The sequence below is a fragment of the Lampetra fluviatilis genome, chromosome 11 (assembly GCF_964198595.1).
Source record: "Lampetra fluviatilis chromosome 11, kcLamFluv1.1, whole genome shotgun sequence".
Lineage (NCBI taxonomy): Eukaryota > Metazoa > Chordata > Hyperoartia > Petromyzontiformes > Petromyzontidae > Lampetra > Lampetra fluviatilis.
In genome coordinates this window covers 1006525-1032299 of record NC_136285.1, presented here as the reverse complement: position 1 = coordinate 1032299, position 25775 = coordinate 1006525, and the positions used below count along the sequence as shown (strand labels likewise).

Here is a 25775-nt window from a genome sequence, read left to right as displayed (position 1 = left end):
CAATTAATAACAATCCCGAACCCAATGGTCAACCAATGCACCGCACTCCGTATCCGTACAGAACAATGTATACAGCACATGCCGTCATCATATCGCGATCACAAGCGTACATTTATGCACAATAGCAAGCAGAGCTGCAGGCAGACACACCATTAACTCAGTCGTACCATGCAGCAACAACACCCAAACATTTTTTTTTTATTAACCACGTCGCACACGGCAACCCACGGGATGGTACAGCGCGGGATACACGATGCAACCGAATTAATAATTAATTTCGCCATCAAGATAACAACTCCACGCCGCAACGCACACACACTATTTGACACTGAGCAAACAAGCAGATAGCGCGTCCATCGTCAACACACACACAGCCCGAACCGCGCTCCCCACGCTCAAGACATGACAACAATCGCCCCCCCGCCCCGGCACACGCTAGATGGGTGAGGTGTGTGTTAGGGCCGGGTGCATATCGTTACGACTCGCCCGGGCTGCAGTGAGCAGAGGACGGCAGGGTGGTAACTTGAGACGCCTCACAGAACTCGAACGGTGAGCGCGGCGTCCTCCCTTGACTGCTCCGGTGTCTCGCACATGAGCCAGGACGGGAGAGCTCCCGCCCCAGCAGCAGCAGCAGCGTCGGCGTCCTCTCCTTGCGGCTCCTCCCCGCAAAACAGCAGCTCAGTAGCAGGCTGCACACCACGCGGCGCCTCCAAGATGGCAGCGCACGGCCGCCTCTCCGCCGCGATGTTGAAGATGGCGGCGGCTTCCTGCCACGGCGACGACAAGATGGCGGCTTCCCGCCGTTCCTCCCCGACCACACCCAAGATGGCGGCGCCCTGCCGCGTGTCAGAGAGGGTGGGAAGCGTGGGCCAGGCCCCAATGGCGGACGGCTCAGCCCCACTCGAAGGCTCACCGCTTTCAGGCCCGCCGCGTGGCCGATCAGGCCTCGTCGCCGGCGCCTCCAGGGTGACAAAATCCAGCAGAACGGCCCGCAGCGATTCAAGTTGGACTGCCACGTGGCTGCTGGAGGACGTGCACCGGCGGCCGTTTCTTCATCGTCGGAAGACGTAACAAGTGGGTTACGCTTTTTCAAGTTCTCGGCCCTCTTCCTCGATGTTATTTAGCCTTGAAAAAGTCCACTTCTGACTCCAATGTAATAAAGGACTCCTTCACACGATGTTGGTCTCCGTCTGTCCTTAATTGATGTTCTTCTCCTCCGCACCCCGCTGGCCTCCTCCTCGGCCCAGCGTCGTCTCCCCTCGCGCCCCGCGCACTCTGCAGCCACCCCGCTGCTCCGTGTGCTCCCGCACACTCTGCAGCCACTCTGCTGCCCGTGCAACCTCGCACGCTCCGCTAGCCCTCCACTAGCCCCGTGCAACCCGCACGGTCCCGCTAGCCACTCTGCTAGCCCCGTGCAACCTCGCACGCCCTGTGCGCCCCGCACACTCCGCTCTCTCTCCGCACACCGCTAGCTGGCGGTGTGCCAAGCCCTATCAACCTCGCGGCTGATGGCACGGCGGCCACCCAACGTGGTCTCGCCTCTTCACTCCCTCGACTCCCCAGATCTCTTCCGGGCTCCCTCCTATAACCTCTCCCCCACGTGACCCTGGCTCCTCCCTCTCGGATCGTCACATCCGGCCTTCCCATTTACGCTCGCATTACATCTGCAGTGCGCTACTCCACCCTCCCAGGCCCGCTCATTGCCCAGCTCAAGTACTGGGTCATACCAGCGTGTGTTAGTCTCACAGTCCACTCGTTGGAAATGTTGTACCTTCACTCCTCCCACCATCACCCCGCACCCCCAGCCCGTCCATTGCTTCTCCTCCCTGGCTCCTCCCCCCCCCCTCTTGCCGTATATAATATCTTGTTACAAACGGCTCTTGTCCACTACAGTAATTTTATTTCTTGCTGTGGTTTTCCCACCTGATGACTTAGCTTGTGTTGCTTCCAAAACGTCGTGATTTCATTTATTTTTTATTATTAAAAACAAAAATTGTATAAAAAGTTTACTTTACTTTTATTGTATTTTATACCTACGCGACTTTACCGAAAGAACCAAAGAGTATGTGTGCTGGAGTCATGGTCCAAATTTGCCACCTTTGAAAATTCCCCACAAATTACTCAATTGAGAAATATGCTGCAACATCACCCCCTTATAACACACTCATGCCTGGTCATGGGCAAATGGACATTTGTCGTTAGGAGTGCCCTTTAAATGTTTGACATGATACATGATGTAAATCATCTTCACATGTGTAGTGAGTCACTTCAGAGACACTAATAGTAGGAGGCATACACGTATATTCTACACTTTCCACAGTATAGGGGATAAGTATTTACGGGTCAGGACAACCGGCACACTGCTTGACCCAACACCGACGAGGAGGTGAAGACGGGGGCAAAGACTTGTGAAGACGACGAGTTCCATTCCTAAACCACAGCAGCCTCGACCCAGCGTCGTGGCCTCCCTCCCCAGCGGGGCCTGGCACCGCCCTCGGCCACGTCCCCTTCTGGAACCTACCAGAAGGTTCTGGCCTCTGCCCCACGTGTCCTCTCTGTCACCTTTACCCTACATCCGTGCCTATCACATGCCCTACTGGCAAACCGGCCGCTGTATCCTCAAATGCCCTTCACTGCCAGCAACCGGCGCTACTCGCTCCAGGGCACACTTCACCTGCCCTGCTGGTAGACTAGGCTATTACACATACGATCCTGCTCTCTACCAATAACCAGCGCTATACGCCGTAGTGACCCATTCTATGTCACTAAACATGTAAAGTGTTCTGAGACTTCTCTGGAATGAAGGGTGCTCTATGAAAAGCAGCCTTATTATTGTTATTATTATTATTAAATACTAATTGCAGAGTATCATGTGCCAACCTGGTGCAGGAGCGCATACACAAAACTGCTACATACAATTCGCATTATAAGACTCAAACTAACAGAGACATGAAAACTGCAAGGGACGTTACAAATTTTATTGCCATCAACCAAGACCTCAAAAATCTTCTTTACTGCCGACTCAAGTCCGGATCCCCCTTTTGGTTTTCACGCTATCACCATTCTAGAATCTCAGTTAGATCACGAATGAACGCGGGTGAAAAGTGGAACAATGCGGATGTTCACCATAAACACCTCATTCGAGACCAAAATGTCTCACCTCCTGGTTTTGGCATTCCTCGAAGTTACCGGTGTAACCATCAACAGGCCGATGCACACATCTCAATTGATTAATTTAAAATTAAAGGCACAAGTCACAATGTTGCGACTGTGGCCATGCAATCCAAACCACGGACCATGTAGTAAACCACTGTCATCTGTGCTCCTTCAAAGAAGGAATAGCAAAACTACGCAAACTCTCTCTCCTGAAGCCCTCTCGTGGCTTTCAGACCTCGAGAATTAACATTCAGCTCCTTAACATATGAACCTTATGGCGAGACCCCGGGGGTCCGAATAAACGCAAGTAAAAATCGTAAATAATGTATATATTTTTGGCGACTCCATCCCACCACGCACATAATCGCCGCGACCCACCTGGTGTGGATCTTTCTGTTGTCATGTCGTCCAAGGGGAGTGAGGACGAATGCGCAGAAGAGCTGAACAAGCAAATGCAAAAAGTCCTATCCAAAGCTGCTCAAATTTCCTACACGACTTAAGTCCTTTATTTGTCATAACGGTATGCATATTACAGTGGAACTGCTCTCTTACCTTCATTAATATTTGTGACCTACAATATCTGTAGCCAGGATCAATCGATGACAATCCTATTACCTGCAGATATTTAACAGATGAGATGCGTTGCACCGTTAATTCCTCCTATTTGATAATACTTCTCTTGTTCGTATGCATCTGTGCAGATAGGTTTTTTTTTCGGTTAAGCCATAGTCCCCATATCAATGCGGATAAGAGGAGCGGCGACCGACTACTCTGTAGCGTAACATTGGTATAAATGCTTGTTACAATATGAACAGCGCATTGAAAACGCGTACTATTTTATGTACTGTTTACAAAGTGTGGTCACAAATCCACACTGAAAAACACGATTAGTGATAGAGTGTATTAAATAGAGGTACTGCAGGAAAGTAGTTTTCAGTTTAAAAGGCATAGTTTAACAAGACAACACTTTCCACCATCCTTTAAACCCATTGGTGAAAAGGAGCAAAGTTTTTGTTTACATACTCTTTGGATCTTTCGGTAAAGTAACGTAGGTATAAATAAAATAAAATAAAACAAATCACGACGTTTCGATCGCAACACAAGCGATTTTCATCAGGTGGGACAACCACAGCAAGAAAATGCTGAAGTCGGCGTGAGAGCTGCCGTGGCAAGAGTTTATATAGGTAAGAGAGGGGGGAGGAGGCAAGGGGGGAGAGAGAGAGAGGGGGGTAGGGTAGGGGGAGGGGCCGCGTGAGCGCTAGGGGAAGAGGACGTGAGGCTGGGGGGGGGGAGTGGGCGGGGCTAGTAGTGGGAAGGTGGTGGAAGAACAGATAGAGGACGTGAGGCTGGGGGGGGGGTGATCGAAAAACCCAAAGAGTATGGATTTTTGTTTACATTATAATAGAATGTATATGCGAGAGCCGTGGGCTTATAGGGGTCCCGCAATACGGTTCATATTTCCATGTGCAAGAATATAGTATAATGATTAAATACTAATCAGCTCTAATGTGTGGTTCTTGTCCTCAGCTTGTTGCAGGAGAGGGACTTAGCATTCTGAAAAAGGAGAAACTTCTTAAGTTGTTCCCAAATGCGAAGGATCTCTTGGCTTTCAGCCTCACAATAAAAACAACTGTACTATCATCTCAAGGTGCGTACAATACTGTTGTTATTGTCATCATTGTAAAAATATTTTTTGATTGAGTAGCAGTAGTTTGAGTGCATGGGCTGCCATCAGAAGTGTGTAAATACAGTCATGGCTCAAGACAGTCCTTTTGTCCTCCAAGGTTGGTAAAATTCATATAAATTTGTGGTAAATCGTCAGTGGTTTTCTTACGAGTTAACTTTCATTTGTAACAATTGTGTTATATTACTGCTATGAATTGTCACCAACTTGAAATCTCTCATTGCGTGGGAGGGTGGTGCATTGGTCACTCGTGCCTCACAACAAGAAGGTCTCGGGTTCAGGTTCTATTCCTGACGCCGCCCTTGTGTAGGGATTCTATGTTCTACCCCTGTTATGAATACGTTTCCTCCAGGTTCCCCGTGATCCTCTTTCGTAGCTAAAAAACACACTGTTCAAATGCTGAAAGGTACTTGCAAATCACTCAATTGGGATTACACGTAATAGCAACGACCCTGACTGAAAAGACTTGGCAGAACCCTCCTGAAAATGAGTTGAGATGCATTAAGATTTTCTTGGGTAAACATGCATAATAATAAAAAAAAAATGTGCCCAAATACCACCACTTTGTGTTGGCATGTATATGTGCATTTAATGTATTGCACATTATATATCATTAACCTAGTGGCCAATAGTCCTTCTAAACTTGTTTATTCAAAAGCATGTGTTCAAGTAAGCAAACTCTGAACCAGTATTTGACAGAGCTTCTACATTTTTATTGTGACACAATTATCAGGGTTAACATTACGGGGCAATTTCCATGTTCTCGATTTCTCTTGTTATTGTATTGGATCCAGATCCGTATAGATACTTGCTTGGATCTGGTTGACCAAGTCAGTCACCAATGCCATTTACTTGTTTGTGGTAGAGCACCCTTTACCCTGGGGCATCTCAGGGTGCTCTACGTGCAATAAGCAACTTACATCACATCTGGCCTCAAATATTTGTAAGAGCAGCTGTCCCTGTGCGCACACGGTGACTGTACCTGCAAGCAGGCATTAGTCTGGCAGTAGGGAGAGATGATTGCCTAATGTCATCCCAATTCAGGAATTTGTGAGTAATTTTTTAAATTTGGACAATGATGTTAACACACAATGGCCAACTCATTTTGAATGATGTCAGGGGATCTTTCACATTCACTGTGAAACATAGTATTTTTTATAGTTCATACATACTGAAGTAATAACCAGGGAGGCCTGCCGGATTAGACCGCAGCCTTTTCAAAAAGCGGCGAACGTGTTAGCTCTGGGCCATGTCACCATGTTTTGAGTTTATCTGTCCATCCCATAGTTAATCTGAATGCACAAGCAGTAATTACATATGTCTTCAACTTTAGCTGCAGAGACCGAAGAAGCCGAACTTGTTGGAATCAAAATTGTGGAATCTCGCTATCAAATCACCGCAACGAAGACATCACGATATTTCAAGCCCGAATTGCCGTACTTCATACAGGTACGATGTGACACACACACAGGCTGTAGCAAGAGCGATATAATGAGTGTAGTACATATGGGGTTTCTCTACTGACACATGCAACCAGGGGCACTGTTTCACTTCCTGGCCGTGATCTCACTGAAACAATAGGTTTGGTGAAAGAACTCAGAACCTTGAGATGATGGTACTTAGCGTTGTGTTCTTCTCCATTCGTCACTGCATCTTGCAAAGAGAGATATGTGAGCTAGCGATGTGACTCTGGTGGTACTTTTGTTTGTGTGCACAACAGAGGTCAGGGTTCCACGCGATACCCATGGACACAACCGCTACAGTGGAGCCACTAGCAACGTCCCAGATTATAAGTGCCTGCGAATTTATTGATCAGAAAGAGCCTTGTGCGCTCTCTCATCACCTTACAATAACTGATATTTTTTAGCAAACCATATCTCCCATATGCATTGCAAATAAATATCCATTATCACAATCAGCTCACCGATCAATTATACATCAACCAAATTACCCATGAATTTCCATATATGCATTGCAAATGAAGCAATAATTATGAATTAACAATTAGTTATTGATTTTGAATTACCAATGTATTATTCATTATGAGGTAGCGGGTAGTTTGTGATAAACTACCTCAGGGCGTGACGACCCTGCCTTACGTGCGTCCCAGGCACAGCTGGCCCGGCTGTCAGTACCTGGTAAGGGCCCCTCCCAGGGTTACACAGTTTTCTCACTGCCTTGTGAGTGTCTCGGGAGAGTCAATGGATAAGGGAGTAAACCCCGACAGAAAATCAGGAGTGGGGCCCTTCAGGCAGTTTTGTGACGCTCTGCGGCACATTCCCGGCAGCCCCTGTAGCCAAAGTGGTACCAAACGTCATGCTACGCACTCCTTTGGACATCACCAGCAAGGCCGAGGTGGGGATCCTGATGCATGGGCAACCCAGGATTTCCAGAATAACCTGCCCGGGCTTTGCGCCAACAAGAGGTGCAAACATGAGGATAGGACACTCCTCAGCCACCTAATCTTGGCCAAGAAACACGGATGGCAGCAGTCACGGGTTATAAGCTCATTTTAGATTGGTGTAAAAAATGGTTTGAGGAACACCTGGCTATATTGGAACCCATCCTCCAAGCTAAGCGCATGGCGCTCCTGAAGTACAAGCAAGTCCCAAGTACAGGATCATTAAGGGCTCTGAAAGCTGCCCACAGTGCAGCTCAAACGACCGCCAGACGCTGTGCCAACAACTACTGGATACAACTCAGCAGTAGGATCCAATTCGCCTCTGACAAATGGCAATATCCGTGCCATGTATGAAGGCATCAAGACAGCCTTTGATCCATACATCAGAAGGACTGCCCCCCTTAAATCCAGCACAGGGGCCATCATCAATGATAAACAAGAACAAATGGCCAGGTGGGTAGAACACTACTCAAAGCTCTACTCACGAGACAACGGTGTGTCGGAAGCTGCCCTTGCTGCTGTAAAGCGCTTACCAATCATACACGAACTGGACAATGTTCCAACCTTGAAGGAACTGGACAACGCCATCAACTCACTAGCCAGCGGCAAGTCCCCGGGACAGGACAGCATCACACCTGAGGTACTGAAATGTGTGAAACCTGCCGTCCTCACAAAACTCCATGAACTTATCTGCCAGTGCTGGGGAGAAGGAGCAATGCCTCAAGACATGAGAGACTCCAACATGATCACCCTATATAAAAAAACAAGGGTGACCGTGGGGACTGCAATAACTACTGTGGCATCTTCCTGCTGAGCATCATGGGGAAAACCTTTGCCCGTGTGGTCCTCAGCAGATTACAGATACTAGCTGAGAGGACGTATCCTGAGGCTCAGTGTGGCTTCAGAGCAGGAAGGTCCACAATTGACATTCTCTTTTCCGTGTGTCAGCTACAGGAGAAATGTCGAGAACAGAGAATGCCCCTGTACTTGGCATTCATTGATCTTACAAAAGCCTTTGACCTCATCAGTAGGGGAGGCTTCTTCAAACTCCTCAAAGTGATGGGCTGCCCACCGAAGCTGCTGGCAGTCATCTCCTTTTTCCATGACAAATGAAAAGAACAATACAGCACAGCGGCACCACCTCAGAGGAATTTACCATACTCAGCGGTGTAAAGCAGGGGTGCGTGCTTGCCCCAACACTGTTTGAAATATTTTTCTCACTTATGCTCACCCATGCCTTTGGGACAGCAGAAGAGGGAGTATTTCTCCATACAAGATCTGATGGCAAAATCTTCAATCTTGGCCGTCTCAGATCCAAAACCAAAGTCCGCAAAGTCATCATCAGAGACCTTCTATTTGCTGATTATGCCGCGCTGACAGCTCACACAGAACAAGGTCTGCAGACACTCATCGGCCACCTTGACAATGCATGCAACAGCTTTGGCCTGACAATCAGTCTGAAAAAGACCAATGTCATGGGCCAGGATGTCAGAGACACCCCTTCCATGAACATTTGCAGCTTCACCCTGGAATTCGTTCAGGACTCCACCTACTTGGGTTCCACCATCACCTGCAATTTGTCCCCTGTCACAGAGATTGACAAGCGCATTGGGAAGGCGTCCACAGCTATGTTCAGGTTTACGAAAAGAGTGTGGGAGAACAAATCTCTTACGCTCAACACCAAAGTACAGGTGTATCGGGCCTGCATCCTTAGCACCCTCCTCTATAGGTCTGAGTCCTGGACAACATACGCCCATCAAGAACATCGACTAAACACATTCCACCTCTGATGTCTCAGGCGCATCCTCGGTATCAGATGGCAAGATCGCATTCCCAACACCTCAGTCCTCAACTTGGCCAACATTCCCAGCATGTACTCTCTACTCAGTCATAGGCGCCTTAAATGGCTTGGACACATGCGCCGCATGCAGGGTAGCAGAATACCCAAAGATGTCTTGTACGGCGAGCTGGCATCAGGCACACAGGTCACTGGTCGCTCAGTCCTGTGCTTCAAAGATGTCTGTAAACGGGACATGAAGAGCTGCGACATCAACCCAAATGACTGGGAGAAAACTGCCAGCGACCGACTCAGCTGGCAGCAGGCTGTGAAAACAGGCCTCAGGGGAGGCGAGGAGAAAAGACAGTGCTTCGCAGACCAAGAGGGAGCGACGTAAAGAAAAAGGAACAAACACCTCTGGAGCTGCCACCGCATTCACTTACAATTGCTGTGGCAAGGATTGCCACTCAAGGATTGGCCTACTAAGTCATTCTAGGCGCTGCAAAACCTACAACTGACCTCGTAAGGCGCAAAATAATTGTCTCTCAAGACACACAGTCCTATGGATTTATTATGAATTACCACCACGTTACTAACAATACTTTACAATGAATTATAATAAATGATTGGCCTACTAAGTCATTCTAGGCGCTGCAAAACCTACAACTGACCTCGTAAGGCGCAAAATAATTATCTCTCAAGACACACAGTCCTATGGATGTATTATGAATTACCACCACGTTACTAACAATACTTTACAATGAATTATAATAAATGATCCCTGAATTACAAATACTTAATTGTACACTAACTATTATTACATTATATTATTAATTATTTATAAATTAACAATGAATAATTAAGTATCAATACATTCATACTCTTAGTTCTTTCGGTAAAGTCACGTAGGTAAAAAATGAAATTAAAATTAATAAAAATAAAACAATAAAATCACGACGTTTCGGAGGCAACACAAGTCTTCGACATCAGGTGGGACCGTCACAGCCAGATTTGCTGCATCAAGATGATGCAGCAAATCTGGCTGTGACGGTCACCCATCACCAATTTGACGGAGACTTGTGTTGCCTCCGAAACGTCGTGATTTTATTGTTTTCTTTTTCGATTTAAAGCTTTCGTGACTGCAGAGATTCATCTTCTTGGTTCTTTCGGTAAAGTCACGTAGAAGGGAAGTAATAAAATAATAAAAATAAAACATAATAAAATAAAATAATTCTCACGACGTTTCGGCTACAACGCAAGCAGCCGTCTTCAGGTGAAGAATGAGACACTACCAAGCTAGGAGCTTATATATAAGCTGGGTTGGAGGTGGAAGAGCGCCTTAACAAAAAGAATGTGCATATGAAGAGGAATTTAGCATATTCATGGGAAATGCGTAGGAGGTGGGCGGGGGGGTTTCAAAGTCATATTATGCCCATGCATTATGCAGGATCAGCAGCACCAAGGGGGGGTTGCAGGGAGTAGCATTAACAAAGGAAAGGAATGTTAATGATATGTAGCTGCAGTTACTAAACAACCACGTAGAAAACTAAAGTATAAACTACATAAAAAACTAAAGTATAAACTGCATAGCACCATCAGTATACTTACTATACTCTACAATAAGCTAAAGCTAATAAGCTAAAGTATAAACTGCATAGCACCATCAGTATACTTACTATACTCTACAATAAGCTGAGTTACTAACAGCAAGTAATACATTACAATTCTACGTCGATGGAAGCATATTATATAATTTTTACGACGTAGAATTGTAATGTATTACTTGCTGCTAGTAACTCAGCTTATTGTAGAGTATAGTAAGTATACTGATGGTGCTATGCAGTTTATACTTTAGTTTTTTATGTAGTTTATACTTTAGTTTTCTACGTGGTTGTTTAGTAACTGCAGCTACATATCATTAACATTCCTTTCCTTTGTTAATGCTACTCCCTGCAATCCCCCCTTGGTGCTGCTGATCCTGCATAATGCATGGGCATAATATGACTTTGAAACCCCCCCGCCCACCTCCTACGCATTTCCCATGAATATGCTAAATTCCTCTTCATATGCACATTCTTTTTGTTAAGGCGCTCTTCCACCTCCAACCCAGCTTATATATAAGCTCCTAGCTTGGTAGTGTCTCATTCTTCACCTGAAGACGGCTGCTTGCGTTGTAGCCGAAACGTCGTGAGAATTATTTTATTTTATTATGTTTTATTTTTATTATTTTATTACTTCCCTTCTACGTGACTTTACCGAAAGAACCAAGAAGATGTTTTCTTTTTATTAATTTTAATTTCATTTTTTACCTACGTGACTTTACCGAAAGAACTAAGAGTATGAATCCTTGCAGTCACTAAAGCTTCAAATCTAGTATCAATACATTATCAAATTCGTACCATTAAAAAAGCTAACTACTTTTATTAAATGGTTTCTAACACATAGGATTAAGAGTGGATTCCTCCCACATGTAAGCACGCATGCAGTCAGTGGCTGATAACACCTTGATTTACAGAGCAAGCACTGCTCTGCTGTGTAAATCAAACTTGCTCGATCTCCATGGCACACCGAACCAACGTATCACTCTGGGCCCGGTTGGGTGAGAATGTAGTGCAGCTGAGAGATGATTGACAATCCCGTACTCATCGTTATCTTGTTAAGAACAAATAAATCAAGTGGCACTGTCCAAAACGTAACAAGAATGTGGCCAAATGCATGAGTGTATTTTGTCTGTGTCTCCGTGTCCGTGTGAGTGCCTCTGTCTCTTTGTGTGTCTTCGTATTACTTTGTATCTGCGTGTGTCTCCGTGTCTCTGTGTGTATCTCCGTTTCTAAGTGTGTGTCGCTGTTTCTGTATGTCTATATACCCAACTTGCGCATGTGTGGCTGAGGGATGGTGGCTGATGGTTGTCGTCAGGGGTACCTTTACCGCCTTCGGCTTTGTCTAACCAAAGATTGACTCCAAGGTGGGGTGGGGACGGGGGGGTGGAGCTAGTTTCCCTGAGTACAGGACCCACGGACAAGTTACTACCAGCTTGGGTCAGCTGGACCAAGAGCTAGTCAGAGGCCACGCCTCTTCAGTTGACAGCCCAATTCAGGAAGTCACCCATCACCAATTTGACAATACCACAATAAAGTTGATGCCCCGTGGGTGGTGGTGCCCCTTTGTTCAGAAAGTTAAGATTACCACACTTCCAGCACATATTTGCACATGAAAGAAGCAGATAATATTAATTCCCACGGGAACAAATATTAATACAAAATATTAATTCCCCCTATTGTTGAATGTGTGCACCCTCTGTTTTGGCAACAAAGGCATATTTATATACATATGTAGGACTCGTACTGACGCGACAGCTTCTTTGTCTTTCTTGGTTCTTTATTAACTCATATAGTTCCACTTCTCCTCCATCGACATCACGCAATGTCCCTCCGTACACTTCAACTCACAACTCCCCATCAACATCACTCAATGTCCCTCCGTTCGCTCGCTCCGCTCCGCTGGCTTCGCTCGCTCTCCATCTGCTCCTCCAGCGATCCTCCTCTCTGCTCTCTCCACCAAGGTCCGTTACTTTGCTGCTATCCTACGCTGTACTCGCTCCATCCATTGCTACTCTATACTGTATCCTCTCTGTCCACTGCTACCGTACACTGTATTCTCTCTGTCCACTGCTACCTTACACTGCACTCTTTCTATCCATTGCTACCCTATGCTATACTCACTCTACCCGCTGCTCCGTCTCTCCATCCGTTCGTCACTGGTCCCAGGCACCAACTCCCGTTTCGCTCCATGCTCTCCGCCTTTATCCCTGAAACAATTCCCCTTAATTAATTGGATCATCCCCCGCTTCGCCACTCGCCCCCAGCCCCCAGTGCCACGTGGCGTTGTTGTTGTAGACACAGTGGCGCCAATTCCAGACACCAATACCTTTCGTCCAATCACCGGGCTGCGTCCTCAATTACCCCCGGCCACCTGCAGCCCCCTTTAACTATCGCGCCCCTAACAGACGTTCCTAATTGTGTATCAATAGGCAGCACGTTTTCCCTTCCGTACATAAGGAAAAATGGTGAAAATCCTCTGGAAGCGTGCGAGCCATCTTATAAGCTGCGAGTATGCTCGGCACGTGTAAATCCCAATCGGCATGTTTGGCATTCACAGTCTGGCAGAGCATGACAGTCAAGGTTCGATTCAGATGCTCGATCATCCCATCAGTCTGAGGGTGGTACGACGACGTCCTGATTTTCTTTGTGCCAAAAGCGTCACAAACGTTGCATAGCAATTTAGAAGAGAAACTTCGACCTTGGTCCATAAGCAGTTGTTCCGGAGCACCCTTGTCCATAACATAGCCATTTAAAAATGCATCAGCAATGGAGGTCGCCAATTGGTCAGGCAAAGGCCAAGCAATCGGCCACCAAGAGAAATATTCCACTCTCACCAAAAGGTATTTGTTACCCCTGGGAGTGATCGGAAAGGGGCCCGGGACGTCGAGTGCCACCAAATAATTGATGCGCATGACCAAAATAGATTGCAGCGGTGGAAGGCACCTCAGGCACGGCGGTTTCCGCCGAGCGTACTCATGGCAGGAACGAATAAGTTTAGAGACATCGGCCGTCATACCGGGCCAATAATAATCCCGTTGCAACGTCAGCAAGGATTTCTGATCATCAAGGTGCAACAACTTTTCACCATGCAACACGCGAACCAAGCCATCATGGAAAGCAACGGGAACCACAATCCGCCATCGGTCCACTATATCATCCCTCCACATCAAAAGGCCATCATGAAAAGCCAATCGACCTCCTTCCACTGACACAGAAAACTCATGCACATGTTCTGCCTGACTTGGCAAAGTCCCTAAGGAGTCATCCAGCAGCTGCTCGCGCACTCAGATGGAGCGCGGTAGCTGCAAGACGTTGTCGGCTAGCACATCCTCACTATGCAAGGGCGAATCGTTCACCGCGGACATGACGGTTCTCGGTCGCGATGCGACAGGCGAGCAACTACTCATCCCGAGTCACATGCGGCAGTCGTGACAGCGCATCCGCGTTGCAATGCCGGGAACCCTTACGATAAATAACATCAAACGAGAACTCCTGTAATATCTCGAGCCAACGAGACAGCTGGCCGGCTCGCTGCTCAACCTTCAATGAGTATTGGAGATCCGCATTATCAGTGCGGACAATGAATTTCCTGCCATAAAGGTAAGGCCTGTACTGTCGCACAAAATAAACAATAGCCAAAAGTTCCCTCCTAGTGACGCAATAACGACTTTCCGCAGGGGACAGGACACGGCTGCCTTACGCGACCACCTTCTTCACACCATTTTTCGATTGAGATAAGATGGTGCCAATGCCCGTATCGCTGGCATCGGAGTCGAGGATAAACGGCAATGAAAAATCGTGATATTGGAGCGTAGGCGCATTGGACAAGCGAGCGCGAAGTGCCACGAACGCCGCTTCCTCATCAGGACCCCATTTGAATCTTTGATTTTTGGCAGTCAGCGCGTACAAGGGCTTAGCGACCATAGCAAAATTCGGCACAAACCGCCGGTAATATGACGGCGAAGCCAACAAAACTGCGTACATCACCAACACACGTCGGGGTAGGCCAGTCACGAACACAAGCAGTTTTCATCGGATCCGTGACGATTCTGTTGGAACTAACCACATTACCCAAAAACATACCGAAATTTGCAGTGAATTACATTTTTTCGGTTTAAATTTCAGGTTAGCAAAACGCATCCTCTCAAAAACGGAGCACAGACATATGAGGTGTTCATCGATCGTACGACTAAACACAATCGCATCATCTAAATAAAACAGGTCCCTGCGGGGTGGGCTGGTTGGAACGAATAACCAAAGAATATAAACATAATGTATTATTACACTTGTTTAGCCAGGAAAGCCCCACTGAGTCTAAAGGTTTTTGTAGGGTCCTGCCAAGTGTTTGCAGTATGGGGCGATGTTGCTACACCGAATCGGACGATACGAAGGGAGAGTGTGAGGCCTAATTCTAGGCTTTAGGCCTAGCTGTAGGCTTTAGGCCGCTGTGAGTTATTTTTTTAATTTAAATGTTTTAATTATTAATGTATAATTTAAATGTTTTAATTATTAATGTAAAAGCTTTAAATGTAAATGTTTCTATTTTAAAACATCAGGGAATGTAAAATTGTTAAACATTAACTCCCTTTCACACACGCGGGGGTACGATACGAAGGGAGACTTTGAGGCCTAGTTCTAGGCTTTAGGCCTAGCTGTAGGCTTTAGGCCGATGTGAGTTATTTTTTAATTTCAAAGTTTTAATTAAAAGCTATCTCAGGGAATTATAAGGGAATGTTACACTTGTTTAGCCAGGAAAGCCTCATTAATTTAAATGTTTTAATTAAAAGCTATCTGAGGGAATTGTAAGGGAATGTTACACTTGTTCAGCCAGGAAAGCGTCACTGAGTCTAAAGGTTTTTGTAGGGTCATGCCAAGTGTTTGCAGTAGGGGGCGATACTGCTACACAGTCAGACGGACGGTCGGACGGACGGACAGACGATATAATCTATTGTAGGCTGGTCCACTTCGTTCCTACCAGTATAAGGCACGTGTCCCACTGCAAGCCAGTTAACACAAGCTCCATCAACCGTTGGAAGATAGCTGGAGCCGAATTCAAGCCCATTGGAAGGCAATTAAACTGAAAGAGTCCCCGAGGCATGCGTAAGGCGTTTTTTGGCTTCGACGAGTCATCCAGGGGTAGTTACCAAAATCCGGAAGACAAATCGAGAGTGGAGAAATACCGCACCCCGGACAATCCATCAAGGGAGTCATCCGTACGTGAGAGCGGATACGCTTCGGCCACCGAAACTTTATTCAATTTGTGAAAATCCACGCAAAATCTGAGGTTCCCGTCTTTATTTTTAACAAGCACAGCCGGCGCGCCCCAAGGACTATTAGATGACGAACAACATGTCACTGACAGTGCACTGCACGCGTTTCTTCTCCCCTGTGCTCAATCGGTGCGAATTTTGACGAATAGGGCTGGCCTCACCCTTATTAATGTGGTGAGACAAAAGGGACGTGCGTCCCAATTCGAAATCGTTTTTTCTGCAGATGTCCAAAAATCACGCAAAAGCACACGCAACTTATTCCGTTGTTCGGAAGACAATGTTGAATTTTCCTGACATAACTCCACAATCCATCCATCGTCCGAACCAGGGGAAGAATGAGTCGCCCCTACAAATCGACGCAGCTCAACCTCATCGCATTCCATAAAGGCGGTGGTGGCATGAGCCAAACACAACCTCATCTGGACCCCCGTTAAGAACCTGCAGAAACGGGGCCTGTTCGGAACGAATGATTGTCTGCACGCCGACAGCTGCCGAATTATCGCACCCACACCCTTCATGATAACGCAGCAGCACCAACATTTGGGAACCCGGCGGAATCTCAACTGTGACATCGACCAGTACCTGTACAATGGCGCACCAAGGTGAACGTCCCAGCGGCGACGGTAGAAAAAACTATTTACGACCCGAGGGCATTTACAAACAGCCCTGATCCACTATGATTTTTACAGGCATCCTCCCAAGGAAATCAGTACCCAACAAGCATGGTACGGCCTGGAAATCAGAACCAGCCCCGACGCAGCGACATCCCCGATCACAATGTGAGCATCCACCTGACCGAATGATGCCCATGCTACCCCCATTAGCAGCAACACAAGCGTCAAAGGCCGGATGAACATGCGAGACGGAAATCAATAGTAACTGAAAGATTACGTCAAAAATGATTGTAGCGGAAGCCCCCGTGTCCACTAAGACGCAAACATCTACGCCCTGAATGGATCCAGGCACCGCCGAGGATCCCGCAGCCACTGCGACCACGCGACGTGCCAATTTTTTCCATTGGGTCACCGAAACAGGCCAACCAGGTCCCGAACGCAGAACGTCAACCCCGAATCGCGATGTGAACAACTGTGCCCCGTGTTATGAGATGCCTGAGGTGGTGAATTTGGCCGGGATGTCCGACGTGTACCTACTCGCCTGTGAGGGACAATGTTGATCCGTCGGAGAAGCAGCAGGAGCCGGAGCAGCAGGCGGAGTCGACGAATGAGTGTGACCCGGCAATTCCTCATGAAGTGGCCCAACCGGCCACACCTGAAGCAGGTCATGGGTGGCCACCGAGCACCCCAGTCTTCACGCTGACGTGGACCGCTGAACCTTTGGCGCCGTGAAGGGTCATCCCATCTCCGATCTCAACGAGGCACCGCAGCGGCGAGATCACCCTCAGAAGCCCCGTCCTCCGGAAGAATATCCACCACTTTAGTCAGCGACCAACCGTTGGGCTCCCCGTCCTGACTCGGGTCGCCCGTCCACGCAACCATCTGAGACCACCGCTGCAGGCTCTCATGCGCATGAAGACACTTGGCGGCCCACCGGGAAGTCTCCACATTGTGCCCACAAGTGGGTAAAACCACCTCCATGTCCCTCGCCAAAGCCAACATGCGGTCCATGACCAATGCGTTAAGGGCCTCTTGCTTAACATCGGAGTAGGCGGCCAAAGTCAGCGCCATCAGGGCACTTCGGTAAGCATTAACTTTCGTCGAGTGTCGGAAGGTGGTTCGTAGACCCCAGCCATCTCGGCAAACACGCTTTGTAACATCTTCTTCTCAGAGAGAATCGACCTGAACACCGCGAGAGCGTCGTCATCCAAGACAATCGGCAAAGCGACCAACGCCTCCTCCTCCGACCACTGCACAGACCGGAACGCCACCCGAAATCTCCAAGTGAAGGTGCTCCAATCGCCGCCGGCAGCGACAAATTCCTTGACGTGCGTAAGCCGTCGGGTGCGCTCGGCCCCGTTTCGTCCAGCAGGAGCAGCAGCCCCCGCAGTTAGCTCACCACGTGGCTCCCCCGAAATAGCGGGGCTCCGACCGCGCCCCAGCCACGCCACTCAAGATGGCGGCATCCTGCCGCGGGGTCTCCATAGCATGCGTAATGGCGGATGCCTCCCCAGTGCCCACAACGGCGGCCGTCGTTTCCGTAGGGGGACCCTTTGAGGCTCCAGACCCGAGCCTCTGCATGTCACCCCTCGGCAATACCTCCTACGGGCACCCCGACAACGTAGGCGACGAGTGACACCAGCTGAAGAAGCACCGCCCGCAGCGAATGCAGCTGCTCCTCAACCCTTCCCCAGCCATCTTCAACCCGTCATGGCGAAGAAGCCGCAGCCGCGCCGCCCGACTCTGGTGTGGCGACTTCACCAGCCATGGTTCCTGTGAACGGGACCACGGATCCCGGGGTTGGTAGGTTCTGGGTCACCGCCTCGTCATCGTCGGAAGACAGGTAGGTTCTTCTTATTGAGATTCTTGGACATTTTACTTTTCGTTGTATGTTTCTGTCTCTATAAGGACCACTTCTGATTCCAATGTAATGAACAACTTCCACACCAACTGTTGACTGGCGTCTTTTCTTTATTTATAGAATCTCTGCACGACACCGCACTCTCTCTCCGAGTAATTTTCTTCTCTCTCTCCTCCGTTGACGAGCCGTTTTCTATCCACCGTCGAGCACGCCTCCCTCTCTCTCCGATCCTGCCGCTGGCTGGCGGCGTGCCGGGAGAAGAGTCTGCTTCGTTGCGAGTTCGCCACATGGTTGCCGGCGAGGAGAGGTTGAGCGGTGATGCATTCTTGACCCGAGGCTTCCCACACCAACCTAGATTCCTCTCCTGCATCCCCTTATATCCCTCTCGGTGGAGAAAGCTCCACCCTCAGCCACGCCCCCTCGTGGAACCCTCTCGATGGTTCTTATATGTTCTCTGGAACTCCGCCCATTACCTTTGGGCCAGATGGGATCCCCGCTTTGGATTGGCTACCAGTTGCCCCCAGGTGGCGCTTGCTCATTACACAAATGCAAGCAATTGAGGAAAATAATTTACACAAGAATCCCCCTGTTATATGTTCATGATCAGAATATAGATTTATACTGAATGAGGAATCTGATGAGCTATAAAGCTCTTTCACAGACGTCTAGTAGGGGCGGGTAAGAACAGTACAATAACAAACAATACAAAAACACGATGAGTGCAAAGTACAGTAAAGGCAAACAAATCACCAAAAAACATGGAAATAAAACAAAGCCAACCCCATCCTACCAGGAAAAGCCCACTGACCTATTATTTTTCAGAAGCGACCTGGCCGCAAATGATAGCTCAACAAAGTGACTTATGAGGTGGAAATTTATAACAGAAAAATAATCTAAATCTCAATGCATGTTTTTAAATGTGGAGGGGGAAACCTGGAGGACCCGGAGAAAAAATCCACGTGATCATGGGAAGAACATGCACACTCCAAATATTTAAGTTGCCGCATTGTGCATTATTTCCTATATACAGTGCAGGAAAAAAGTATTTGATCCCCTGCTGATTTTGTACGTTTGCCCACTGACAAATAAATGATCAGTCTATAATTTTAATGGTAGGTTTATTTGAACAGTGACAAACAGAATAACAACAACAAAATCCAGAAAAACGCATGTCAAAAATGTTATAAATTGATTTGCATTTTAGTGAAGGAAATAAGTATTTGACCCCCTCTCAATAAGAAAGATTTCTGGATCCCAGGTGTATTTTATACAGGTAACGAGCTGAGATTAGGAGCACACTCTTAAAGGGAGTGCTCCTAATCTCAGCTTGTCACCTGTATAAAAGACACCTGTTCACAGAAGCAATCAATCAATCAGATTCCAAACTCTCCACCATGGCCAAGACCAAAGAGCTCTCCAAGGATGTCAGGGACAAGATTGTAGACCTACACAAGGCTGGAACGGACTACAAGACCATCGCCAAGCAGCTTGGTGAGGTGACAACAGTTGGTGCGATTATTCGCAAATGGAAGAAACACAAAAGAACTTTCAATCTCCCTCGGCCTGGGGTTCCATGCAAGATCTCACCTCGTGGAGTTGCAATGATCATGAGAACAGTGAGAAATCAGCCCAGAACTACACGGGAGGATCTTGTCAATGATCTCAAGGCAGCTGGGACCATAGTCACCAAGAAAACAGTTGGTAACACACTACGCCATGAAGGACTGAAATCCTGCAGCGCCCGCAAGGTCCCCCTGCTCAAGAAAGCACATATACATGCCCGTCTGAAGTTTGTCAATGAACATCTGAATGATTCAGAGGACAACTGGATGAAAGTGTTGTGGTCAGATGAGACCAAAATTGAGCTCTTTGGCATCAACTCAACTCGCCGTGTTTGGAGGAGGAGGAATGCTGCCTATGACCCCAAGAACACCATCCCCACCGCCAAACATGGAGGTGGAAACATTATGCATTGGGGTTGTTTTTCTGCTAAGGGGACAGGACAACTTCACCGCATCAAAGGGACGATGGACGGGGCCATGTACCGTCAAATCTTGGGTGAGAACCTCCTTCCCTCAGCCAGGGCATTGAAAATGGGTCATGGATGGGTATTCCAGCATGACAATGACCCAAAACACACGGCCAAGGCAACAAAGGAGTGGCTCAAGAAGAAGCACATTAAGGTCCTGGAGTGGCCTAGCCAGTCTCCAGACCTTAATTCCATAGAAAATCTATGGAGGGAGCTGAAGGTTCGAGTTTCAAAACGTAAGCCTCGAAACCTTAATGACTTGGAGAAGATCTGCAAAGAGGAGTGGGACATAATCCCTCCTGAGATGTGTGCAAACCTGGTGGCCAACTACAAGAAACGTCTGACCTCTGTGATTGCCAACAAGGGTTTTGCCACCAAGTACTAAGTCATGTTTTGCAGAGGGGTCAAATACTTATTTCCCTCATTAAAATGCAAATCAATTTATAACATTTTTGACATGCGTTTTTCTGGATTTTGTTGTTGTTATTCTGTCTCTCACTGTTCAAATAAACCTACCATTAAAATTATAGACTAATCATTTCTTTGTCAGTGGGCAAACGTACAAAATCAGCAGGGGATCAAATACTTTTTCCCTCACTGTACGTTGCTGCTGTGTGAATGGAAAACCGAAGTATCTTTGGATAATAAACATATCTTTGGATAAATAATATATAAAAACAAGTCTAAGCTTTAAAAATATATGTGCGGGTTCATAATAGATCCTTAAGGTTAGGCTGTGTAATAATTTGACCAATTTTACTCCTAAGAGCCTGCTCGGATTTGTCCGACCCTTAGTTTGAGCTTCGTTTATGTCCAGGAGATGGTGAGGGCAAGCGAGTCACGTGCGGAATAGGAGGAGGGTAAGTTCAAGTCGGCTCAAGGAAATTCTGGAAGGGTCAGGTTGGGGTTTAGAAACAGAGGTGCAGGAGGGGATGAGTGGGAAGATCGGAAGTGCTAGATAGATGTTTGCATCGTTTAATCGTGAGAGGTGGCGGGGGTTTGTGGAGGCCTACGTCCAGCAGGCTGATAATGATGTTGTACCCCTCAATAATTTTTTGCTTCCCATACACAGGTGGAGGTTCGGAATGCTGATGGTTCACCCTCGAAAGAGGTGGACGTTGTTGCTAAAGTGCAAGTAGGTTCAGCCACCATTAATCCTCAGAAGATGCGCACAGACTCCAACGGGTTGACCTCATTCACTGTGACACCACCAAATGTTAACCAACTGACAGTCACGGTGAGTTTCATTGTTATGGGTGTAAAAAGGTAGGGTCAGCAGGTACATACAGTGATACCCCGACTAGGCAGATCTCAGCTATGTCGTTGGACCAGGTTTGTCTCGAGGGCCTCCCATTTTCTCCAAGTCTGTTATTCTGAGTTGGTAGACCTTATGTGGATTGATCTAGCACCTGCTGCAGTTGCGTATTTATATACAGTAGATAATCGATTATCCCACAGCTTAAGGGGTTACCGGATTTTCAAAAACGCCAGATCATCACATTATTATTTAAAATAGCTTGTTTTTGCACATTATTGTATAACATGTTTTAAGGTGATATTGGTGGGACATCCAAGGAAATTATTTTGGGAGCTTCACAGAGCTCAAAATGTTATCTGTTCATAAACCCTCATTTTGAAAATTTACCATTTGTATTTTTTGGACATTTCTAAACTTTCAAAGCATGCACCATTACAATGTTTTACATGGATAACACCGCAAAATGTTTTGAAATGTTAACTTTAGTTGCTCTGGAGCTGATTCATCACAATGTATTTATTTAACAACTATCTTGGCCGCCATCTTAAATTGCGTGCTTCAGGCCAAAAATATGGTTTGGCTACAGCAGTTTTCATAATCGGTGGGATCAGTTTACCCTAATAACTATTTGCAAGCCTGTTACATGATCTGCCTCTTGCATCAATATTTAGGCCCTTTCTTAAATTTGCTACCTCCACTACTAAGACTTTAAACAGAAGCAGGACCATTGTCATTGGGATAAACCTTGAATAAAACAAATACACACTGTTTTATAGACTTTAAATATTTAACCCACACAATGGCATTAAGCAAAAGAACCATGTAAACGGGCACTTATAGTGCTGCCAGGTGAACTCCAAAACAGGGTTCGGTGTGCATGTTTTATCTATAACTCACAGGTTCGCAATAGCAGCATCATGAAAGCTAGAGTCATCATTAAGCACCACTTCCAACAGCAGCAGCAACGGTATTAGTACCTGCAACAATGCAGTCACAACATTCTGCCTTTTTGTCGAATCTCTGGCTTTAACAGCCCTTCTTTATACAGCCAGCAAAGCCAATTACATATGCACAACCTGCATAAAACGTGCCCTCTCCCACCAATCAAGTGAGGTATTGCTGTTATGTAACTATCTCCTATCCCGATTTATGCCACTGTTCCAAGTGGTCAATCCTACACAAGGCCATGAGCTTACAAGAGCGGACAATGCCCCCTGCATTCATAGCAATAGAACGTTACACTGTTCTGCTGTCATGTGACAAGTGACCCCCCCTCTCTTGCGGACAATACAAACTTAACCACATAACAGCACTCTTATTCCATACCAGTTGTGAGGTTGTAAAATTGAATGGACACTTAATTTGTGTAATTCATTATTGTTTTTTTGTTGAGGTCTAGCTCTGGCTACTCTCGGATTTGGGCAGGGGATGTAGCAAAGCCGTTGTGGGGCTGGTAACAATAACAGTGATACACCACTAAGGAGAGTGAACTTCGGTGGGAGGCAAAAGGGAAATTTGGGGTCGAGGGCTCACCCTTGTACTAGCCCTAACGTGACCTATCCCAAAAAATAGTACGAATCATAACATCAGCTGCGAGAACCTACGTGCAAAATACTTGAATTTGTGTGTCATGATGAAACGTATCTGTCGATCTGGTTGTTTGTGTGTAGGTGAGAACGGACGAACGACATCCATCAAATGAGCAGGGAGTGCTGGTGTACACAGCTCAGAAATATGCATCTGCAAGCTATATGCACATTGATGTGACACGAATCATGCGATTGGGCGAAACCCTGAACGTGTTTCTGACTGCCAAAACCACGCAGCTCAATGCTGTAACACACTTTACATACATGGTACGTATATAGTATTGGTGTGGCATTTTATTCAGATTTCTGACTTCCAGTAAGAAAAAATTAATAATCTACTAAATTTGGCAATTGCACAATTTTAGCAATTCAAAAGCATACAATATTGGCCAAATACCCCAATACAGAAAAATTACTTACAAATGACTCAATTAGGATTACACACAGCAGCAGCATTCCCCTCTCTTGTGAAAACCTGGCAAAACCCTTCTAAAATAACTCTTGGTAAGAAACGCAATAGATGAAATCACAAAGGAAGGCAATGCTATGTTTCACAGTCTGCATGTGTTTCACAGCAAGGAGCGATGTTGCTATGTGTAATCCAAATTAGGTATTTGCGAGTAATTTTTTGAATGTGGCACCGGCATGGAAAGGCCAACTTGTTCTAAATGAAGTCATGGGCTCTTTAACGTCCACTGTGTAGCAAATGGCGCGTAGTATTTTGATGCTTAATACACTGCTTTTAAAAACCAGAAAGCAGTGAATGCAATGCCACTGGGCCATTTCACTGTCTCAAAATGTGAAACATTCTAAATCAAATAGTGATATTTATGACATTAGTGGTTTGCAGTTAGCATCCGGCAGCTACCCTGGTTATTACTGCAGGTGTATTCACTTTAAATTCACACTGCCTGTTTCAAAGCGGTTGTTAAAGACATCCTGCTGTCATTAGACATGAGTACACCATTGTGTGCTGGCGTCATGGTCCAAATAAAAAAAAAGACTAAATTACTCAATTGGCATTACACACAGCAATATCGCTCCATATCGTAGACTATATCCATCAATGTGACACAGTGTCTTCCTTAGTGACCACCCTGTGCCATAAGAATGGCAAACGTACCTAAGATATCATTATACCCTGCCATGTGGCAAGAGGAATGCAAGTTAGCAAATTATAACACATGGTCCATCACCAGTTACACTGTTCTAATGTCCTTAAGGAAACATGAATCCTTCTCAGCATGTATCTTCAGCTCCTGGTGTATGCCAGCAAGATGCTCTGTATGATGCTCGTGTCAGAAGGTGCCGTTATGGCCCAACTGCATAAGCTGCCACCCGCCACGGGGATGAGATGATGCATTTACGTTCCCAAGGCAACAGTTCAACTTCACAGTTATGGATAAAATGTAGCATAGACACATTTTTGAGAGATGTTTTTGATAGCCACCCTCTTTTACTCCCAGGCATATCAGATCGTTTCATACACGATTAGCGACTTGCATCACATCTCATCTCGACACATTTGAAAGAGCACCTCTATCTGTCTATTTGTGGCACACTGACTCAGCACCTAGCCTGCAAGCGGGTATTAGACTGGCAGTAGGGTTGATTATTGCTGTTGTGTGTAATCCCATTTGAGTAATTTCGAAGAACAGATCTTTTCGCTTGTCCTTTTAATGCAGCGTGCAATCAATTGCAGGTGCTGACACGAGGCCTGATTGTGAAAACTAACCGCAAGACCAAAGAGTCTGGAGGAGGGCCCTCCAACGTGAGAATACCCATCACACCCGACATGGCTCCTCGCTTCCGTTTCTTGGCCTACTATATCCTGCCAGGCGGCGAAATTGTAGCGGACTCTGTAACAGTGGAAGTCACCGAATTGTGCAAAAGCCAGGTATGTGTATAAAGGAAGCGTGTGCATCACTCGGAAGCAGCATGATATTATCATGTGGGTATATGCACATGCTGTGTTTTCATGTGAAGGGAATGTAATTTGCACAGGATGCAGTTCCAAGTGGCTTTGCTGTGCACATGACGATTTTGTGATTATTCTTGTGTATGACAGTGAACTACAAACAGATTTTTGAAACATACATCTGTTTAAGGCCAATTTCCCCAAAAAAATTTTTACTGAAATTATTGAGGAAAAAAACTTGCTAAACAGAAGGAAATCATGTTTGGTATTGCTGGGGTTGGTTAAACGATAACCCCTACACCGGAATAACAATTTTAGTAATGAGTCACAAACTGGTAATCGTTTGCAGTGAAATTTAAGTATTAAGAGGTGGTGTACTTACTCTATATTCCACCACGTGTTACCTGCCAGTCAGAGCATATACGTTTGGGTGGATAGAGGCAGTTAACGGTAATGCAATAAAATCTGATTAATTTTTTTTAGAGATACCCTTCAAAGATTGATTAAACATTCTTCTCTGTCATGTCTCCCGATTATTGTCGTGGGGCATCTATCAACATATCCCCTGCAATATTACCTTGTGAGATTACTCTCCAGCACACCCATGTGCTGAAGCC

General features: G+C 46.5%; 1 protein-coding gene across 1 annotated transcript in view; it reads left to right on the top strand.

The window, feature by feature from the left end:
* Window positions 1-25775, top strand: part of LOC144934673 (complement C3) — a 238628-nt gene that overhangs the window by 61769 nt on the left and 151084 nt on the right. The window contains exons 9-13 of the mRNA XM_078860724.1: window positions 4684-4804; window positions 6174-6289; window positions 21466-21630; window positions 23322-23507; window positions 24943-25137. Of these exons, the coding sequence (XP_078716850.1) occupies window positions 4684-4804; window positions 6174-6289; window positions 21466-21630; window positions 23322-23507; window positions 24943-25137 (783 nt within the window). The remainder of the gene's footprint in view (window positions 1-4683; window positions 4805-6173; window positions 6290-21465; window positions 21631-23321; window positions 23508-24942; window positions 25138-25775) is intronic.